Here is a 17,330-nt window from a genome sequence, read left to right as displayed (position 1 = left end):
CGTACTCAGTCGGCCTTTTAAGTCGATATTTTACCTTATAAAACAACTCCCATTTAAGCCTAATTTTATAATAAACTATTGAATTTCGTAATTATTTGAATTGCCGTTTTATTCCCCGTAGCTCTAAATTATCATTATGAAGGCTCTATTGAAAATCTCGACATACGAGGAATTCTGTCTGTGTAATTATGACTCATTAATTGATTGCAATTATTTGTGTTGAATTGCAAACTATTAACAGGAGCTTTCAGTTTGTTTTTGAACATGCAGAAGGAAGACCACAATTATATTTTTATTGATGCTACTAAAGTGGTCGATGACGGGATTGAATAATTGCGATTTTATATTTTTTATTTCTCTCAATAATCCAGCACTCTCGCCGACGTGGTATTTCTTATGTTTATGTTTTTAATATCCACGCGAAATACTAATAAAATTTAGATTTAATCTCAACACATTTTTATGCCGAAAAATAAAGACATTGGACATCTTACCTGAGGCTGGAGAATCCAGAAAACACGAATCATCATCATGTATCCTACGTTCCATGGTGGCCAACGATAAGAAAGTTTGAGTTTAATAAAAATCCATTAACACTAAGTGCACATGAATTTCTCTCCACGTCATACTCTGATGATTTCACATAGGCTTGTAAACATCGAACAACTGAAATTTAACGAGGAAAAATCCATTTGTTTCATTTTTTAAGGTTATTAGCGCATGTTCATACCTCACGAAGCAGTGCACTTGACCGAAGAATGTAATTATTTAGATCACTCTCGATCGAAGCTGGTTTGTCTAGCTCAAGCTCACAAATTCGGTTGATTTACCAAATTTCATTATTGCTGGTGCTGATGGCGGACGACGTGTAAAAATAAAATGTTTAAAATACGAGCTGAACTACTACGTTTGCGGTGGGAATGATTTGAAGTTTCTTGACTCCAATAAAATTTCATAAAGCATTAGCTCCTTGAAAATGGGTTTTCACGACTTCTTGATTGGATCACTTAACGGCAAAATTACTAGCTTCAACTTGACTCATTTTGCTTGACTCACTTAGGATCCAAGCCTGACGCTTCACAGCTAACGAGTGCCACGCGGCTTGTCAAGACTATGGCGTCTGAGAGCATGCGAACTGGAAGCCATACTATGTACTCTGTCATGGCTATGTCTAATAGCAGGTTATCGGTCAGAACATGCATTGCCCATTCGACAAATAGATTATTTTAGCGATATTAAATTTCAAGCCTTAGAATGAGTTTTATTTTTGAATTGTTATATGAATATGCGAAGTTTATTTTATTTTTGAACAAGGTTTCATCTCAGATTTGTTCTGTCAATCATTCAATAATTATAAAGGGCAAGAGACATTTTTCAGTAACCAAAAAAGTTTCAATATTGCTTTTTCTACTGGAAATTTTGAGCATACAAATTTTATAAGCGGTTGCGTCTGAGCAATAAGTTTGTACATGAGCCCCAATGAATTTTTATTATGATCACTGACGAAAAAGATCTGCTGATATAAATACGCCAGGGGATGATAAATTGATTTATGGTTATTTTTCAACAAAATTATTCCGGGCACATCTTATTGTTGCTCGAACATGTCCTCCGCAAAAATTTCCGCAATACCGTAACTCCGCGTTGTCATGGCAACGCCCAATGTAAACAATGGAATCTGAAGAGGAAGACGCATGCTGGGTTGCAGATGCCATTAAGACTATATCTATACTGTATACTGGCTGGAACAGTGGCTGCAGGCACACAGTGATTTTGGCTAATAGCTGTTGCTAATTGGTATGGCTTGTGGTGTTTCTAGCTTGGTCTCCAACTTTGTAGCTCCAAGTCAAACTGCCAAAGTAGCTGAGCATCTTTATACAGAGCTACAAGGCTTCTTTAAGAGTTAAATTTCTGACCGAAGGCTGTACACTTGTGAAATGACTAAAATTATTTCTGGATTTAAACAAGTAAGAGATTTATTTGCTCAGTATCAGGGTTTGGTATTCTTGTCTCCGATGCTCATTGTGGTAATTTATTTGATTTTGATGTAGAAAATGAGTAGAATTAGATCTTTAATTCAATAAAATAAAAAAATCAATTCAAATGCTTGAGAGTTAATGAGAAGATTGAAAACATGGGAATGTCTAAATTTTAAATTTTGAAGAGCCTACTCAATAGTTAGTACTCTGGACTTTGAGCCTGTAGAGTAGGTAGTTTAGTTTAGAGTACCTACTAAGGAGTAAAGACTACCTGAAGTACACTATGGCCTACCTAGCTAAAAATTTAATCCATTAATGAGATTGAAAAATTTTACTGAAACCTACAATCTATCAATTCCTAAAATATTTACCAAATTGTTTTGACATTTTTCAAGCAGTATCTTGTCATTAATCTTTTTACAGAAATTTTTAATTTGTGGCTCAGAGAAACTGAGTCACTGAGACGGTAGATGTTTTCTATACTATTTTAATTTTGAATATATAAGGGATAAGCCTTGTCTATGTCTAATAGAACAGTAGAACTGCAGGAAAGCTTGAAATAATTGATCTTGTTTTATTACAACTTGTATAAATGTTAAATTATATTCTTATAATGCACTAAGTAGTGCTTGTATGAAGTGATTGCATTAGTTTTGCAAAAACCAAACAAGATATCAGTCTTTATGTTAAACACAAAGAGCTTAGTTTTTGTAGCAAATTCAGCCTGAAAATATATTACCCTGTTACTGTATACTGTACTTGTAGGTACATGCAGTTTCTAGGAAGTAGGAAGAGAAAGCAGTTACTAAGGCCTACTACATTGATTTAAGAAGTTAGCATCTTTCAATAGAATTTCTTTCAATTGAATAGTGCTCTTTGTACTTATTGCTAATAGCTTGGTACCTAAAAGCTAATTCCCAAAGAATTGAGCTAATTTCATTGGCTGTGTCCATATATTGATTGACATTTATTTCTATCTCTTGGTTTTGAAATTGACTGAAATTTTTAATCAAAATTCAACTAACTTTCTCATGTAAAAATAATTGCTCATCACTAGGTACCATAAATTTTGACATATTATTCATCACCTACCAGAAATTTTGACATCTTATTCATCAGTAATGTGATTTTTACAACTCAATTAAATTATTTTCTTTTGGCTACCTAAATTTTTGAAAATTCTTTTGGTGGATATATTCATATTCTGTGATAAATCTGGCCCCATAAGAACTATCAATAGATAGCTGAAGGTCATTTCCAAATTGAAGTGTTATCAAGCCTAAATTTTGAAAACCTTACTTGCTCAGCATTTATTTTTAGAATGCTTGCCTTGAACTCCCTACTATGTTACTAATAATTGAATAATTATGTTCTTGAATGTCTCAGTATTAAGAAAGGCTTAAAAAGCCCTGAATTAAATACTTTTTCGGGGGACATTGTGTATTGTACAATGATATGTTTTGTTTGGTAATGGCAACAGTTAATGAAAATTGCCATCAAAATAATCATACGTAATTCAAAGTTGCAGTGTAAAAGATCTTGAGCGCTTTAAAGTTTTTCCTCATTCAAATTATTGAAGCCAGCATGCCACTGCGTTGGTTTGGTCGAAGTTTTTCACCAGGCAAGGGTCCTCCTCAACGCAGCAGCTCCCTCAGTGCTCTTAATAGAAGCCCTGCCCAGTTGCCTGCTACACTTGCTCAGGATTATAACAGGTATATGGAAATTACAGTCATTTAAACTGATGAAATTTTTAAGCTGTATTTCTCCCTTCATTTTTTCTTTGTTTTTCAAATTTGTGCACATTACAATCATACTACAAATATTTCCGTTGCAATTCACTCAAATTCTAAGTGCAAATTACTCTAATGTATTTAGGTATTTAGTTTGCGAGGCAAGAAATGAGCAACATACATATATATATATATATGTTCTAACACGTTGACTCTGATTGCTTCATATTGTACAATTATTAAATTTTTTGGTACTATTGTGGAACTATCACTGCGTCCTGGAGAAATACATTTCGTGGTACACATATGTACCACTTTGGAGTCACCATGTTAAGTATCCCATAGATTGCCAATACTATTGCGCAAGAATTTAGTTTGAGCAATCATTTCTGACATATGAAGGCGATATTGAGAATTGTGCAGTATACTGCACATTGCACAAGTTTCTCAAAATATCACCTCATGTGCACATTGCGCCTGAAATTGTAACATGCAAATAAATCACACACCTAATGTTGTGATTATTTTTGAGAATACGTTAGTAAGTTGTGATTGAGATCTATATTATTCGTTTCAAATTATGATAGAATGAAAATTTTCTTTGGGTCATGGTGCACTTGAGTAGAAACTTTTTCTCGATGTTGATTGCGCATCTGAATATGGTTTAACTCGTCTGGTGTGAAGCATCTCTGCATTGGAATTTTTTGCTTGAAATGACGCTTTCCAATCCCAATTTTTCAAATGATTGACAGCGCTATTACATTAAAAAGTTTTTTTATGGAATTATCTCCCGATTTGTCGCATTATGTGCGTACAATCCGTAGACTATTTTAAGCATAAGTTTGAAAGAACCCCTATGGGATTTTAATCTATTTGCGAATTTTCTACCGAAAGCTATACTGTGTGTCTCGAATCTATCGTTTGCCGTTTTTATCAGTTATTCTGTTCGAGCGATTGCCACGTATATAATTTGGACAGCCGAAATTTTGAATTTTTTCACCATTTTTTTCAACAGTACGCGCGATGAGTACTAATACAGCAAATAACGATTAATTAATTGTGGCATCTTGGTATTTTGCATTCAATTTGTCTTTAGAGTGACTTAAACGAACTGAAATCACACGAGTTCGGAACTTCAGCCGAAGACCACACAATACGGTATTGTATTAAATCTTGTATAATCCCATATGATTTTATTGTTCAATATGTTTGCATTAATTTAATTTACTTCATCATATGCTTTTATTATTCTACTCCAGAATAGACATGCGACTGTCCAAGGACCAGTTGGCAACTTTCGAGGACGGGACTTGGAGGTTGTCAGGTTCGTGAAGAGTTTTCAGCTCTTCATATCGCTTTTCTCTTGGTAAATCCCTAGAGTTTTGCATGATTGGCAAGATGGAGGCAATAATCAAACATTTACTGGGCATTATTCTCGCTCAAGTTTCCACGTTAAGAAGGAAATTCACAGTTTACTTACCATTGATGAACTGCATATTATCTGAAAAGCTGCTTATGTATGATTTCTGTAATTTTTAATTTATTTTAAAAGATCGATTGTGTAAGATTGTATACATAGGTCTTCAAATATATGTATAGATCCCAATGTGACCCAAAGCCCCGACGGGTTCCCAACCCTTTCTCCAACCATAAACAAACCCCAATCACATATAACCGACCGAATCATGCGTAATGCGCCTTTTCATCTCCTGCTGTCTTTCCCATTTCTCCTTCCTCTTTCCATGGCCACTCAGCGCCACCTCTTGTTTGTTCTCTTCCACTCTTTCCTAGTGGCACCGCAACAACAACAACGGGCTGATGACAAAAACAATCTAGCTTTCTATACCATAAGGAGCTTTTGCTGTCGTAATTGCCCATACTGGTAGTGACGACCAGGGAGAGGTGATAGGTCAGTTATTCAGAGCACTAAGGCCACACTACAACCATCGCTGGGCCGCTTACCAGCCATAACCATTTTGTTTGCATTACACAGCACACTGGACAAGCCAGGTATTCTTTATCAACCAGAATTAGATGAATAACTGAGTTGGCCATGAGCTAAACTCGTCACAACTTATTATTATTATATTGTGTTCATGTGTATTAATTGTTTAATAGCGGCCGCGCAAAGTTCATTAGCTTCTAAACGACATTTCGAGCGCCATTCTCCAGTTGCCGAAATTCTCAGCTGAAGCAAAAAATGAAAATAAGTCTTCTAATCACACCGAGTTTGTCCTGGAACAGATTAGCCACATTTGACATTTGATTTGCCCTTGCCAAGGATGATTTTTTCGAAATTGTGGTGAAAATTTTCGAATGCAGTGAAATTCATGTGTTGACTTAAATATCTTTTTAAAATAACATGAACTCAGTTCAACAATTTTTAAGGACCTTTTTGGGTCAAGTTTCATAAAATTTAATGCCATTTTTCAAAAATTGCCTCATTTTCTCACTTTAACAACTTGAAGTAGCATTCATATGAAATGATGAACTAAACGAATGATCGTAAAAAGAAGCAAAAATGGGCTGCTTCCTGGAAACAAAACCTATTCAGAAAACAAGCAATCAAACTAAGAACTAACCAAGTATACTCATTTAACAAGTCGAATCTGACATTTTAATTTTGTTCTTTAACAACTGTTCTAGTTTAATTATGTTCTTTAACGACGGTTCTCACTGAAGGCGTAACTGTTGTAACAGGACGAGGAGATGTCGCGGACCGGATCGTGCACCGCGCCGACCAGAAGCTACTCGACACCATAGAAAAACTCCAGGCAGAAAACAGAGAATTGAAACTGAAAACCGAGCTGCTTCTCGACATGGTAAGTCGTACGGAAAACTTTATTTCAGTTCAGGTATATGTTGCCAAGTGCAACGTTGGAACACTGCCTTGTTTTGACCTCTGAAATGCTCGCTGCCTAAGATTTTCCCAGCATTTTATGACCCTACAAATTCAGGATAAACAAAATTTTATCAACAATACTATGAATAGTACCGAATTTTTCCTAATATTCTCTGAGAATATCAGAGTATATATAATTTTCTAGATAAACTTGTGGATTAGAAATAATTGATGGTTCCTGTTTGTTTGGCGTGATCAAAGTGTGAACAAATTTGTAGCCTGTAATTATTCACTACGTACGTAATTTCAGCTGCGTTCTTGCTGTTCACTTGCTCTCAAGTAGGAAGTAATCTCAGGAATATATTTGCCTCTCAGCTAACAGAGAAATCTGCTGAGCATCAGATAGCGGAACAAGCTTTGAAGAAACTGCAGGCCAAGACCAGAAGTTAAGGAAGCGACGATGGGGAGCTCGACCCTCGTTGGGGTCCGCTGATTGGGGGCTTGACTCCCGATTACCCAATGGGTAGCTCGGCCCAGTATTGGCATGATGGCTATCTCGTCATCTATTTATTGGCATGATGGCTATCTCGCCATCTATTTATTGGCATGATGGCTATCTCGCCATCTATTTATTGGCATGATGGCTATCTTGCCATCTATTTATTGGCATGATGACTATCTCGCCATCTATTTATTGGCATGATGACTATCTCGCCATCTATTTATTGGCATGATGGCTATCTCACCATCTATTTATTGGCATGATGGATATCTCGCCATCTATTTATTGGTATGATGGCTATCTCGCCATCTATTTATTGGCATGATGACTATCTCGCCATCTGATTATTGACATGAAGGCTATCTCGCCATATTAGCATGATGGCTTTCTTGCCCCGCTTCAGCTCTCAATTCTCGAGACGTTTACACTTCGTATGATAGGTAAAAAGATCGAGCAATTTACAATGTTTTACTATTTATTCAATCTTGAATCGTAGGACGTCCGCAGTAAGTAACAAAGTTCACATGATATAACCCTTAACCACGAGTCTGTTCTAGAGCGCTAAATATAATACATCTTATTGTCGAGACAGAATCTAAGTAGAAGTGTACAACCAAATATTCATAGGTCGGAACTACAGAAGAATATGTTCAAGGACCATCGCTGGAAACTTCCATAAAGAGAAATAAATAGCTATCGTTTAGAGGTGCTAATGACAGTACAAGTAATCTAAAATTTTTTATCATTAGATTAACCGTTCCCTCACAAATAACTTCAACTTAGGCGTTTGAGATTAAAAAAGTGAACTACTTTTTCACATCCTATGAAAGTACAAAAGGTTAATCGTGTCGTCCATACACCAACATATTTACCTCTACGCAATTCAACAGGACGGCTCTCCCGCCAGTGAGCAAAAAATAGTAATATAAACTGCAACATTATTTCGTTTGATGAGACACTGCCAGATAATCCTAATGAAAATACGGTTTACAAGATATCGTTAAAGAACGACGAAAACTTCCAGTGTGACGAACGTCAGGCAGATGTGTCTGCACAAACAGGGGGCAACTAAACAGCGAAGAGCACATCCGTTGTACAGAGAAGAGGTTGACTGAGAGACTTGACTCAAATGTCACGGAGAGCATAAACTTCTATGTACAAACAATTCTAAGCAACTAATGACTTGACTGTTTTGGTCTAGATTTGCTACTCTAAGTAGTCAACATCTGCAGCTGTAAATAAATTAATCAACTGTACAACCATAAAGTAACAAGTCCTTTGCAATAAAGCGAAACTCTTGTTTTATGCATAGGCGCATACGTTTGAGAAAATATAAAACTGCAAGGAAAAGGAGGCAAAGTTAAGTTTGCCAACCGTTTGAATTTAGAACGAAACGAATACGTATAATGGACCGTCTCTATACACTGATGATAATCTCAACATTGTATTACCGAAGATATTAATCTAGTCACCGATATGAAAATAAACCAGCATGTCTGTTTTTTTACGACATTTGCCTTCAATGCAACGTGAATATCTTCACAATACCGGACAAGCTTTCTATAGCCGTGGAGGGAGCAGATAACAGCAAGGGTTACAAGCTAAAATAATACACATGCTCCGGTAACAGAGGAAACGGTGGCACGTATCTAGTAGATACTATACAGCAATATGTACACATGATTCATTGGAAGGATAGCTCATCACCCATGTCACAATGGAGGAAAGTTCACAAGTTCCACTACTTTGATTTTGGTCAGAGACTCATTATATTTTTTATTCATTGAATTAATCAAGGTTTCAAAGTTCAGGAAAAATTGAACTGTGAAGTCTAAGTGCTGTTCACCAATGACAATTACTGAACAACTGTGCGACAGGTCATGTTTTTGTCGTGTTATACGAGCCACTACATTGCACTTATATTCAATAAAGCGATTTAATTCAAAGAAGCGCCGGAATGATGTGAAGAAGCTCAAGGCAGCAACGCATTATTTCATACGTGAACAGACACTCGCGCAACGCAACTTAAGTAAGAAGGCACTAACATTTTTCTGGATCGGCAAGCAAAGCATGAAAGAAGCCCTTAATACAAGTTTAAGGCTAATTAGGCTATAATATTATCACTAATTACAAGAGGTTAGCAGAAAAATTTCGGGTCTCTAAGATATGTAAGCTATAACGTGGATAAACGGGAACGCTGCACTGTTCTCAATAGTATTCAAACAGGAACGGTTTGCAATAAAACTATGGCTCCAGTGTTGGTTTTGATTAGAATTCGATTTATTATGTAAATTTTGACTGATTGGCGTAATGTTAAGTGAATTCAACAGCAAGTACTTAGTTTCGCCAGAGATTCTGTAAAGGTGCTGCCGCTTATCGTCCAACAATGAAACATTGAATTTGTTCTGACGATTTGAGATCAATTCATCACTTTAAGATACAACTATGCAGCTAGTGAGCTCTAATTATGCTTAAGCGAGAGACGTATTCCGTCAACGTGTACACAATCTATTAGTCCTTGTGCTGAAGCCTTAACCACTCCTGATCCCTAAGCCACAACTTCAATATACATTATTGCAGAAGTTCGATCATTCGGTGATAGATAAGGTAGAAACACAGAGCGGCAAGACATCACAAAAGCATACAAATATCAGCTAATCTCAAGTCTCGATTCACTGGAACAGAAGCAAATAGTCCATTAACTGTATTTGTTCATGATCAAAGATCCATTAGAAGCAACAGAAGTAGGCACCAGCTAGGTTAAGAAAGGAGTTTGCCCAACACGCGCACACAGCAACAATAAAAAACATACAACTGACTTTGATGCGCCAGCTAAATATTGGTCACCACTAGTTTCCTCTATTATTCTCCGTTACTAGAATGTTAAAGAGACCCGCAACGATTACTGTGCAATATAGGTACTGTGTTGGACAAAGATTGACCTAACAATTTCCCCGTTTAAGGGAATTTTTTCTTCATTTTACCGGTTATGTGAACGTTACTTTGAGCAACCTTTATAAATGTTCTTTTTTCTTCATAAAGTATGCGTGTTTCCGGCTTAGAAATTGCTGATATATTGCAGAATAAATCGAAAAAAAAACATTGACGCATGTATAAAGAATAAATGAATTCACTTCTGTGAACTGCAAATAACGTCTACCTTCTGTAACAATTAAGAAAATATAGTACATAAAATTTCGTTACAGTAGAAAACACTAATTTTCTACAATATTCTAACTAGTAATCTACTCCTGAGAATTGAGCGGAGAACAATGATCGGGGAATCACACATGATAAGTAAAAGACGGCAAAGATGCTCGGAAATATTATTCAAAAGATCCTACTCACGCGAGCTCGGAGCAATCAGCCAGACAAAATCATTTCAAAATCGAGTAAGTCACTTCGATAATTAGGTCATTGGTTGACAGGTACTGACAATGTTGCCACAATGGCGATCAGTAAAAAAGTTCGGGATGAAAGTTGAGGACTCCCTGAGAAGTTGTGTACAGTTTAGAACAAGATTATCTTGGAAGTCACTTACAATGTTTTCTAGTCAACATGAATTCAGTCTCACGTAAACAAGTGTTAGATGATAGACAGTCTCATCATTCAGGATAAACACGAGTAATAAAAAATCAAACGCAATATTCTGTCATTTTCCAACGCAATGGCTCAACTCTTCCAATCTTTGGACTAGAACGGGCGGAACTTTTCCTCTATATTTTGTACAGGTTCACAGTAAATCAGTTTAGTACTGCAAGCCAAGGAATCTCGAAGTCTAGCAGTAATTTACTTGTGGAAAATGAACGTAAATCGTTATAGGTAATGACATCGAAAAGCGAACACAGCAGAGCTCGGACGGAGTATTGTAAGCAACAATGTAATGCAAAAAAAAACACACATAAAAGCAATCAGAGCTTGGCTGTGAAACTGTGTTAATATTGAATTTGTCGCATTAGCTTCCGCGAATTTCAATCTATCCCAGAAAACGTGGGTGAAAAGCAAAATGAGAAAAGAAAAAGAATCTGTATAGATAGCAGGAAATTAGACTTTTTTCAATAAGAATATATGAGAAAACACGCAATAGTAGATAGAGCGCTCGTAAACAATCGGTTTACCGCAGTCAAACCGATGATACTGCGTCCTGCGCCTGCTAAACTCTTGCATGGCTTATGCCGGTTATATTACAAACCAAAAGCGAGCAAGAAAAACTTTTGTATGATCAAAGTAATAACGTATTAAGTAGCGAAAATAAAACATTTAGTCCCGTTACATAGACAACAGTAAATAAATCAGTTGAAATTAATCCGAAAATATCTCAAACGTTGATATCGCGAACGTCCCTTTTCCAAACAGTTACACAGATAACATAAACTGATCTCATAATTTCTGGAACAAAAATAATAATATTACGAGGATATAATCTTTGAGAAAAAAAACATAGTCCCGGAAAAGAAATAAAGAAAGTGACTTGTGAAAGTGGTAATGAAACACAAAAGCAGGAGTGTAAAGAAGTATTAGATAATATAACCTCGAATAATCATATTCAAAATACAAGCAGCGCAGATAAGTTTATAAGCCACAAAGAAACAAACACGAAATTCGTGGATTCGGCAGCAGTCAGAAAATTGAGTGCGGCAATGCCCTCAATAAAAATAAATATTCAAGACATTCCGGAGGTGGTAAAGAGCTACAGTTAGTGAACACGAGGTGCCGATCTGTCGTCAATTTGTTTGGTTTGCCTAAGCTTTGCGCCTTTCCTGATTTGTTCCATTAAACCCTCGCGCAACTGATCGTTGACGGGAACGATAGAGACCCTGGCAGAGGCATCATCTAGAGCGACGCCAAAATGGTTACTATTAGGAGTAATAGCCGACTTAGGTTTGGACGAGGCCAGAGAAAGAACTGCAGTCTCTCGAGATTGGCCGTTGCTGGACGTATTACGACTGTTAGATATCAACTGACGGAACTTAAACTTATCACTTGACGATGATCCCGTACGTGACAACCGCGACATAGGTTGGGAGCTGCTGCTCAAGTTTGGCTGAGGAATCGACGACGCGCCTGCAGGTGAGTTCGTTCGCGAAGCTGTGCCCATGACAATTGAACGTTTGGGTTTATTAACTTTAGGGCCAGACTGAGAGGTTCGTAAGGGAGTCTTATTGGAGCCTATCAGGCGACTGGATGGGGAGGGAGTGGAGAGCTGGGTCTTGAGCTGAGGTTTTGGGACTGGAGAATTGGCTGCGTTAGCTCTGAGTTGTTGGCTCTTCTGGGGCGGTGACGGACGTTGCGATAAAGCAGAATTGAGCGTGGCTAAAAATGCTCGAGATTCCGGTTTTGTTATGAGAGGTTGGGCAGTTGCTGCGGGTGGCTGTTGCTGCAGTTGCTTAAAATGTTTCTCATGCAGTAATTGCTGCTGGTGCAGAAGATGTTGCTGCTGTTGTTGAAGCTGCTCCAGATGCTGGTCTTGCGATAAAGTGTGTGTGTTCGCGTTAGGACTGCTGTTAGGATGCATAACTTGAGTGTTATGATTAGGAGAATTTAAACAGAGCTGGCGCGATTCGGTTTGCTGCTGCAGGACTTGCTGCATCACCTCTTCTTGATGGAGTTTCATAGGTAAAGGCTGAGTGTACGGGTCGTACTGGCTGTTGGTCCTTGCTGCGTTGGATGCTTTGTTGTTCACAGATTCAGGTTGCGAATTCATTTTCGAGTTCAAAGTTGAAATAATTGAAGCACGAGCTGCATCCATCCGGTTGTTGTGTGACGCGTCGTTACTAGTACGGTTGTCAGGATTTGTAACTTCGTCAATTCTATTCGCTTCGTGAACTTCGGAATTGTTGCCCCGTGCAGTAGCTTGTGACACGACTTTTCTCGTAGCTCCTGGGCTGGGGGGCTGATGTTTGGTCTCCTGTAAGCTGCGTACCGCCTCGCTGACGCTTACACGTCGCTTCGAAAGCCCTTCGTCTTGTATGGGATCAGGAGGACCAAACAATGAGTAACCCTTCACCAGCTCCTGGGGTGACGTGTGAGGAGATGGAGAGGAGGTGGAGGAAAAGTTAACAGGAGGGCAGGGGGAAGGAGGACATGGCGAGGGAGGTGACGGGTGATCATCGTCAAGTAAAGGAGACAGTTGGTCTAATGAAGAAGGGGACGAATTTTGGCTTGTCTGACTTGAACTTGTATTGCCTCCCAAGTTCAGTTGAGTTGACGGTGCCCGCAGCTTATTTTGGTAGAGAGGAGCCAGCTGCTTCGCGACCTCCAAACATAACTCTTCAGGGGACAACGATGAGTTCGTCCCGTCCCCGCCTCCCGAGATCACAGGTAAGCCAGGGTTAGGAGGTACCGTCCCACTACCGACAAGTATGTCGTGGCCAGCGGGTGGAGGTTCGACATCTTCGCTACCATCACCAACGCTGTGTTTGCCTTCAGTAAAGCTCCTCGAAAAGTCGTCCTGCAACAGAAAATCTGGTGGAGGTGGGAAATTTTCCAAAGAGCCACGCGGTGTGTTAGTATCTCCATCACTGTCTGCCGCGCCGTCACCATTACAACGGACGGACGAAGGAGGCACGTCGGTAACAGGCGGTGCCAAGTCTGGAGAAACAGATGCATCACCATTCAGAGTCATGACGCTGCCACTGCACCCATTGTCTCCGCCGCTGAGTGTCATGACACTGCCATTGTTGCTGCTGCTGTTACTGTAGTCGTGATTCTGTAAACTGGGACCAGCGGCACCGTTCCCTAAACTTATTGAGGACGTGGAGCTGTGGAAGTTGTTTTGGAGGCTGCTGGTAGAGTTAGACGAATTATGTAGATGAGTTAAACTAGAAGATGATGGATTCTGTGGCAAGCTGGTTGATGAAGCAGCGTGACATAATTCAGCGGATGACAGATGTTGAGGTAAGCTCGAAGAAGAGGAAGAATGGATGAGACCAGCTGTAGGGGTATTTCTGAGACTAGATGATGAGAGCGTGTGCTGGAGAGGCGGAGGAGCAGCACTGGAGCGACCATTGCTTGGATCCTCAGTGCTACTTGTCGCAATAGGCGCCGAGTTCAGCGAAGAAGATGACGTGGAGATGGAGGCGGTGCGACGGATGGGAGGTGGAGGTTTACCATTCAGGGCTCGACGTAAAGACCCTGTACTACGAACGCCTGCGCAGATATGGGTTACTTCAAGCGATGCACATAAATTTCACTGTTACTTCATGTTTAAATGCAATGTATTGAAACTAAACCAAGCTCACGTACAAATGCGACGTATTAGAACTAATCGTATTTAAAGGGAATTTAAGCATAAAGAAATTAATAGCATTCTTGAAATGAAATGTTCTGTTTAGAGACCAGATTGTTTTAAAATTATCATCGATTTATCACCAGGTAAATCAAAGAAGAGCCTCAATTCATTCTAAAAAAATTCTGCTATCTAATTTTTTGATAAATTATTCAATAAATGAAACACCGATTCTAGAACAACCCTATAATATAATTTAGAATTGACCGCAGTCATGGTAGGTATAGTACGTATATCGTTGTCATGCGTTAAGAAGAACTGCATCTCAATATGCACTAACTCACCTGATCATGCAAAACGTCATGCAACGATCCACTCCACGAGGGCGTGCATAATCGAAACATAATAAAAGTGATGCAGAAAAGAGATATTCTCGAGATCTGAAAGTCCAACGCTAGTACCAAGATGTCATTCTGTTAAGGATGCTAAAATGTGTGGGACAAACTTGGTGCCAAACTGAAGTCATGCATCATCTCATTCGTGATGATAGAAAACGTGCACATTAAAGACCAGAACTCACTTTTGCATGTTCAATTTAATGGTGAAAAAAGAAAGTAAAGAATTGCGTAGTGCAGAAAGGAACACAAAGAAAAAGATAAGCTATAAATGCAACGTGAAGAAGAAGAGACGAGATTCAAGAGTTACTATTTGACAAATGAAGACCGCAGGTCGCTGTGATGAAGTGCATTGTTAGGGGGGATGAGAACTGTTGAGTGTTAGTATGGACGAGGTAAGCTGGCATGTCAAGAGCTACGTGAATTTGAAAAAAATGGAAGATATTTATATTGAATTTGATAACGGGTGAGAAAATTTAAAACCAAGAACCAACAATGTTAAAAAATGTTAGTGGCACGCAACAAAGCCAGCGATGTTAGGTTCTAAACGATTTCAGTTAATGCAAAATTGCAAGGCATAACATGCAATTTAAAAAGCCTTAACATTTTCACGCATGGTAAATAATGTTTTAGTGAAAGCGATTGAACACATTACATTAATTATAATTTTGACGCATAATAAAACAATTAAGAGCACCACCACGACATGCTCGTCCATAATTGTACAAAGTGCATGTGTAATATGTTACGACGAAACCAAATCCAGATCAAACTCCAGCCCAAGTGTAGTTAGTCGAGTTGCACGAACAGAGAAAATGAAGACTTGACACGAGTTATTGTGCACGTGCTACAACCTCCGCGGCGGATAAGTCGTGTTCCACACCGTACCTTGAGACGCTCTCCTTAGTTCCACTCCTGGGAAACTCTGCCCATCGACGCCAGGCAGTTTCGCTGCCTCAGGGGGCGCGGGGTGCGCAGGGTGCTGACGCTGTTGCTGCAGCAGCAACTCGTGCTGATGAGCCTGTAGCTGTTGCTGCATTTCATACGACATCGAGGGCATTGACAAGCGTCCAGAACGATATTGCGATGAATGTTGTACTTGATGTTGAGGGTAATAATGTTGCTGTTGCTGGTGTTCAGTTTGTTGCTGCTGTTGATGCTGATAGTACTGTTGATAATAATGCTGTTGTTGCTGTTGTACTTGGTAAGCAGAGAGCGAGTGGGGGATGAGGCTCCTGTGAGCGCCGTCTGTTGGGGTGCTGGGCGCAGTGAGGGACCCACGTAAGGGCATGTGACTCCTGCCGAAGTGGCTGCAGTCCTCAGCCAAGTCTTCGCCGCGGTGCTCTAAGATTGTGGACACGGGCGTCCTTAGTCTGTATCCATCCGCGTTGACGGAATGTCGGAGGTGCAGGTGAGTTGGCACTTCAGGAACAACTGGCACGTAGCGAGAACAGTGGGATGCAGAGGGAGGAGGACATTCTAAACAAAAAGAAAATACAAAACTAAAAAACTGGGAATTTGGAACTCGGGCATTTAGCTCCGAGTTTGCTCGTAGATGAAAAGTAAATATGAACAATGACAAAGACTAGTTAACTAAGTAACACAAAATAGGGTCGGGGTTTTGAATTGAAGGGTTTGTGTAAAAAAATATTCGGATTCATCATGCTCACGAACATACAGAACATTTCCGAGATAAATACACTGAAAAAGAAAATTGTCTATCTGGGGTATAATTATGAGAAAATTCAGGGATGCAGCCAATGACTACTTAAGATCGTTGATGACACTGAAACTTTACTGCCTCGGTTTGCCATGAAAATGGCACTCGATTTTCGATAACATATTTGAACTGAAAATATCGTTTTCAAAAGGCTTTAGCTGAAGACTTCGAGAAATAAGAAGTAATTCTTTATTTCCGCTATTTCCGTGAGAGCAGAATTTTTTATTTATTTTTATCTGAGCAAAATAATTGTCTGTGTAATTTCAGTGGCAACAACGACTCCACGAACTAAGTAGCAACGCTGGCGACTAAGATGCCTAGCAAGAGATCGCTGAAAGCACCTAAAAATTATCACCTAAGTAAAAAGAACCACATTTGAAAAAGATCTTTATGCATTAACAAATAATTGATACCAGGTTCTCATTTTTTGACAAAAGTACGATCTTACATGCAAAATAAGTCAGGATGTTTTACTTATAAAAAATTACATCTTTAAAAAATTACTTAATTCTACTTCAATTCAAATTATTGTAACATTTGAACAAAATCAAGAGATCGCCTGATGGCCGATATTACACTTAACTGGCCAAGCCTTCAACTGGGATGAAGGCGTAGTGGCCATTTGCTTCTGAATTATGTTCCATAATGAAATCTTGAACGCTGGCAAGATATAGACTTATACTTTACGGGATGAACATCGAATTATGCGTCCATGCGTCCTAGAAGCCTAACACTAGGCGGTGTAGATCTAGAATGATCTAGATTCTAGAGGTATATTTATGCCATTCCTGCGTTCACAGAAATCATCTAGAGAGCACAGGAATGTTTTAACGTGCACAGGAATATCATAGCACATATGAGATACAAAAATTAAAGAAATGTTTACGGGATGAAGGTAAGTTTGAAGGGATGTTTCAGGGATGAAGTGAAGTCA

The 17,330-nt window shown here is 38.9% G+C and overlaps 2 protein-coding genes across 2 annotated transcripts in view; one reads left to right on the top strand and one right to left on the bottom strand.

The window, feature by feature from the left end:
• The first annotated feature begins 3,365 nt into the window (after positions 1 to 3,365).
• LOC108678336 (protein chibby homolog 1-like) lies at positions 3,366 to 7,026 on the top strand. Its single transcript, XM_018166717.2, has 4 exons — positions 3,366 to 3,691; positions 4,969 to 5,033; positions 6,410 to 6,531; positions 6,927 to 7,026. Exons 1-4 carry the CDS (start codon positions 3,564 to 3,566, stop codon positions 6,999 to 7,001), a joined length of 390 nt encoding a protein of 129 aa, XP_018022206.1. The 5' UTR covers positions 3,366 to 3,563; the 3' UTR covers positions 7,002 to 7,026.
• Positions 7,027 to 7,510: 484 nt separating this feature from the next.
• LOC108678333 overlaps positions 7,511 to 17,330 on the bottom strand; it is a 79,110-nt gene continuing 69,290 nt past the window's right edge. Inside the window, exons 15-16 of the mRNA XM_018166713.2 lie at positions 15,565 to 16,155; positions 7,511 to 14,202 (exon numbers count right to left, since the gene is read on the bottom strand). Coding sequence (XP_018022202.1) covers positions 11,750 to 14,202; positions 15,565 to 16,155 — 3,044 coding nt within the window. The 3' untranslated portion in view covers positions 7,511 to 11,749. The remainder of the gene's footprint in view (positions 14,203 to 15,564; positions 16,156 to 17,330) is intronic.

Source organism: Hyalella azteca, unplaced genomic scaffold (assembly GCF_000764305.2).
Source record: "Hyalella azteca isolate HAZT.00-mixed unplaced genomic scaffold, Hazt_2.0.2 contig12479, whole genome shotgun sequence".
Classification (NCBI taxonomy): Eukaryota; Metazoa; Arthropoda; class Malacostraca; order Amphipoda; family Hyalellidae; genus Hyalella; species Hyalella azteca.
The sequence above is the reverse complement of the archived record's forward strand: the minus strand, read 5'-3'. Positions and strand labels throughout refer to the sequence as shown.

Coding starts and splice junctions, on each gene's coding strand:
- LOC108678336 (XM_018166717.2), top strand. CDS start 3,564: ATGCCACTGCGTTGGTTTGGTCGAAGTTTTTCACCAGGCAAGGGTCCT. Junction 3,692..4,968: donor CTTGCTCAGGATTATAACAG/GTATATGGAAAT, acceptor ATTCTACTCCAG/AATAGACATGCGACTGTCCA. Junction 6,532..6,926: donor CCGAGCTGCTTCTCGACATG/GTAAGTCGTACG, acceptor TTTGCCTCTCAG/CTAACAGAGAAATCTGCTGA.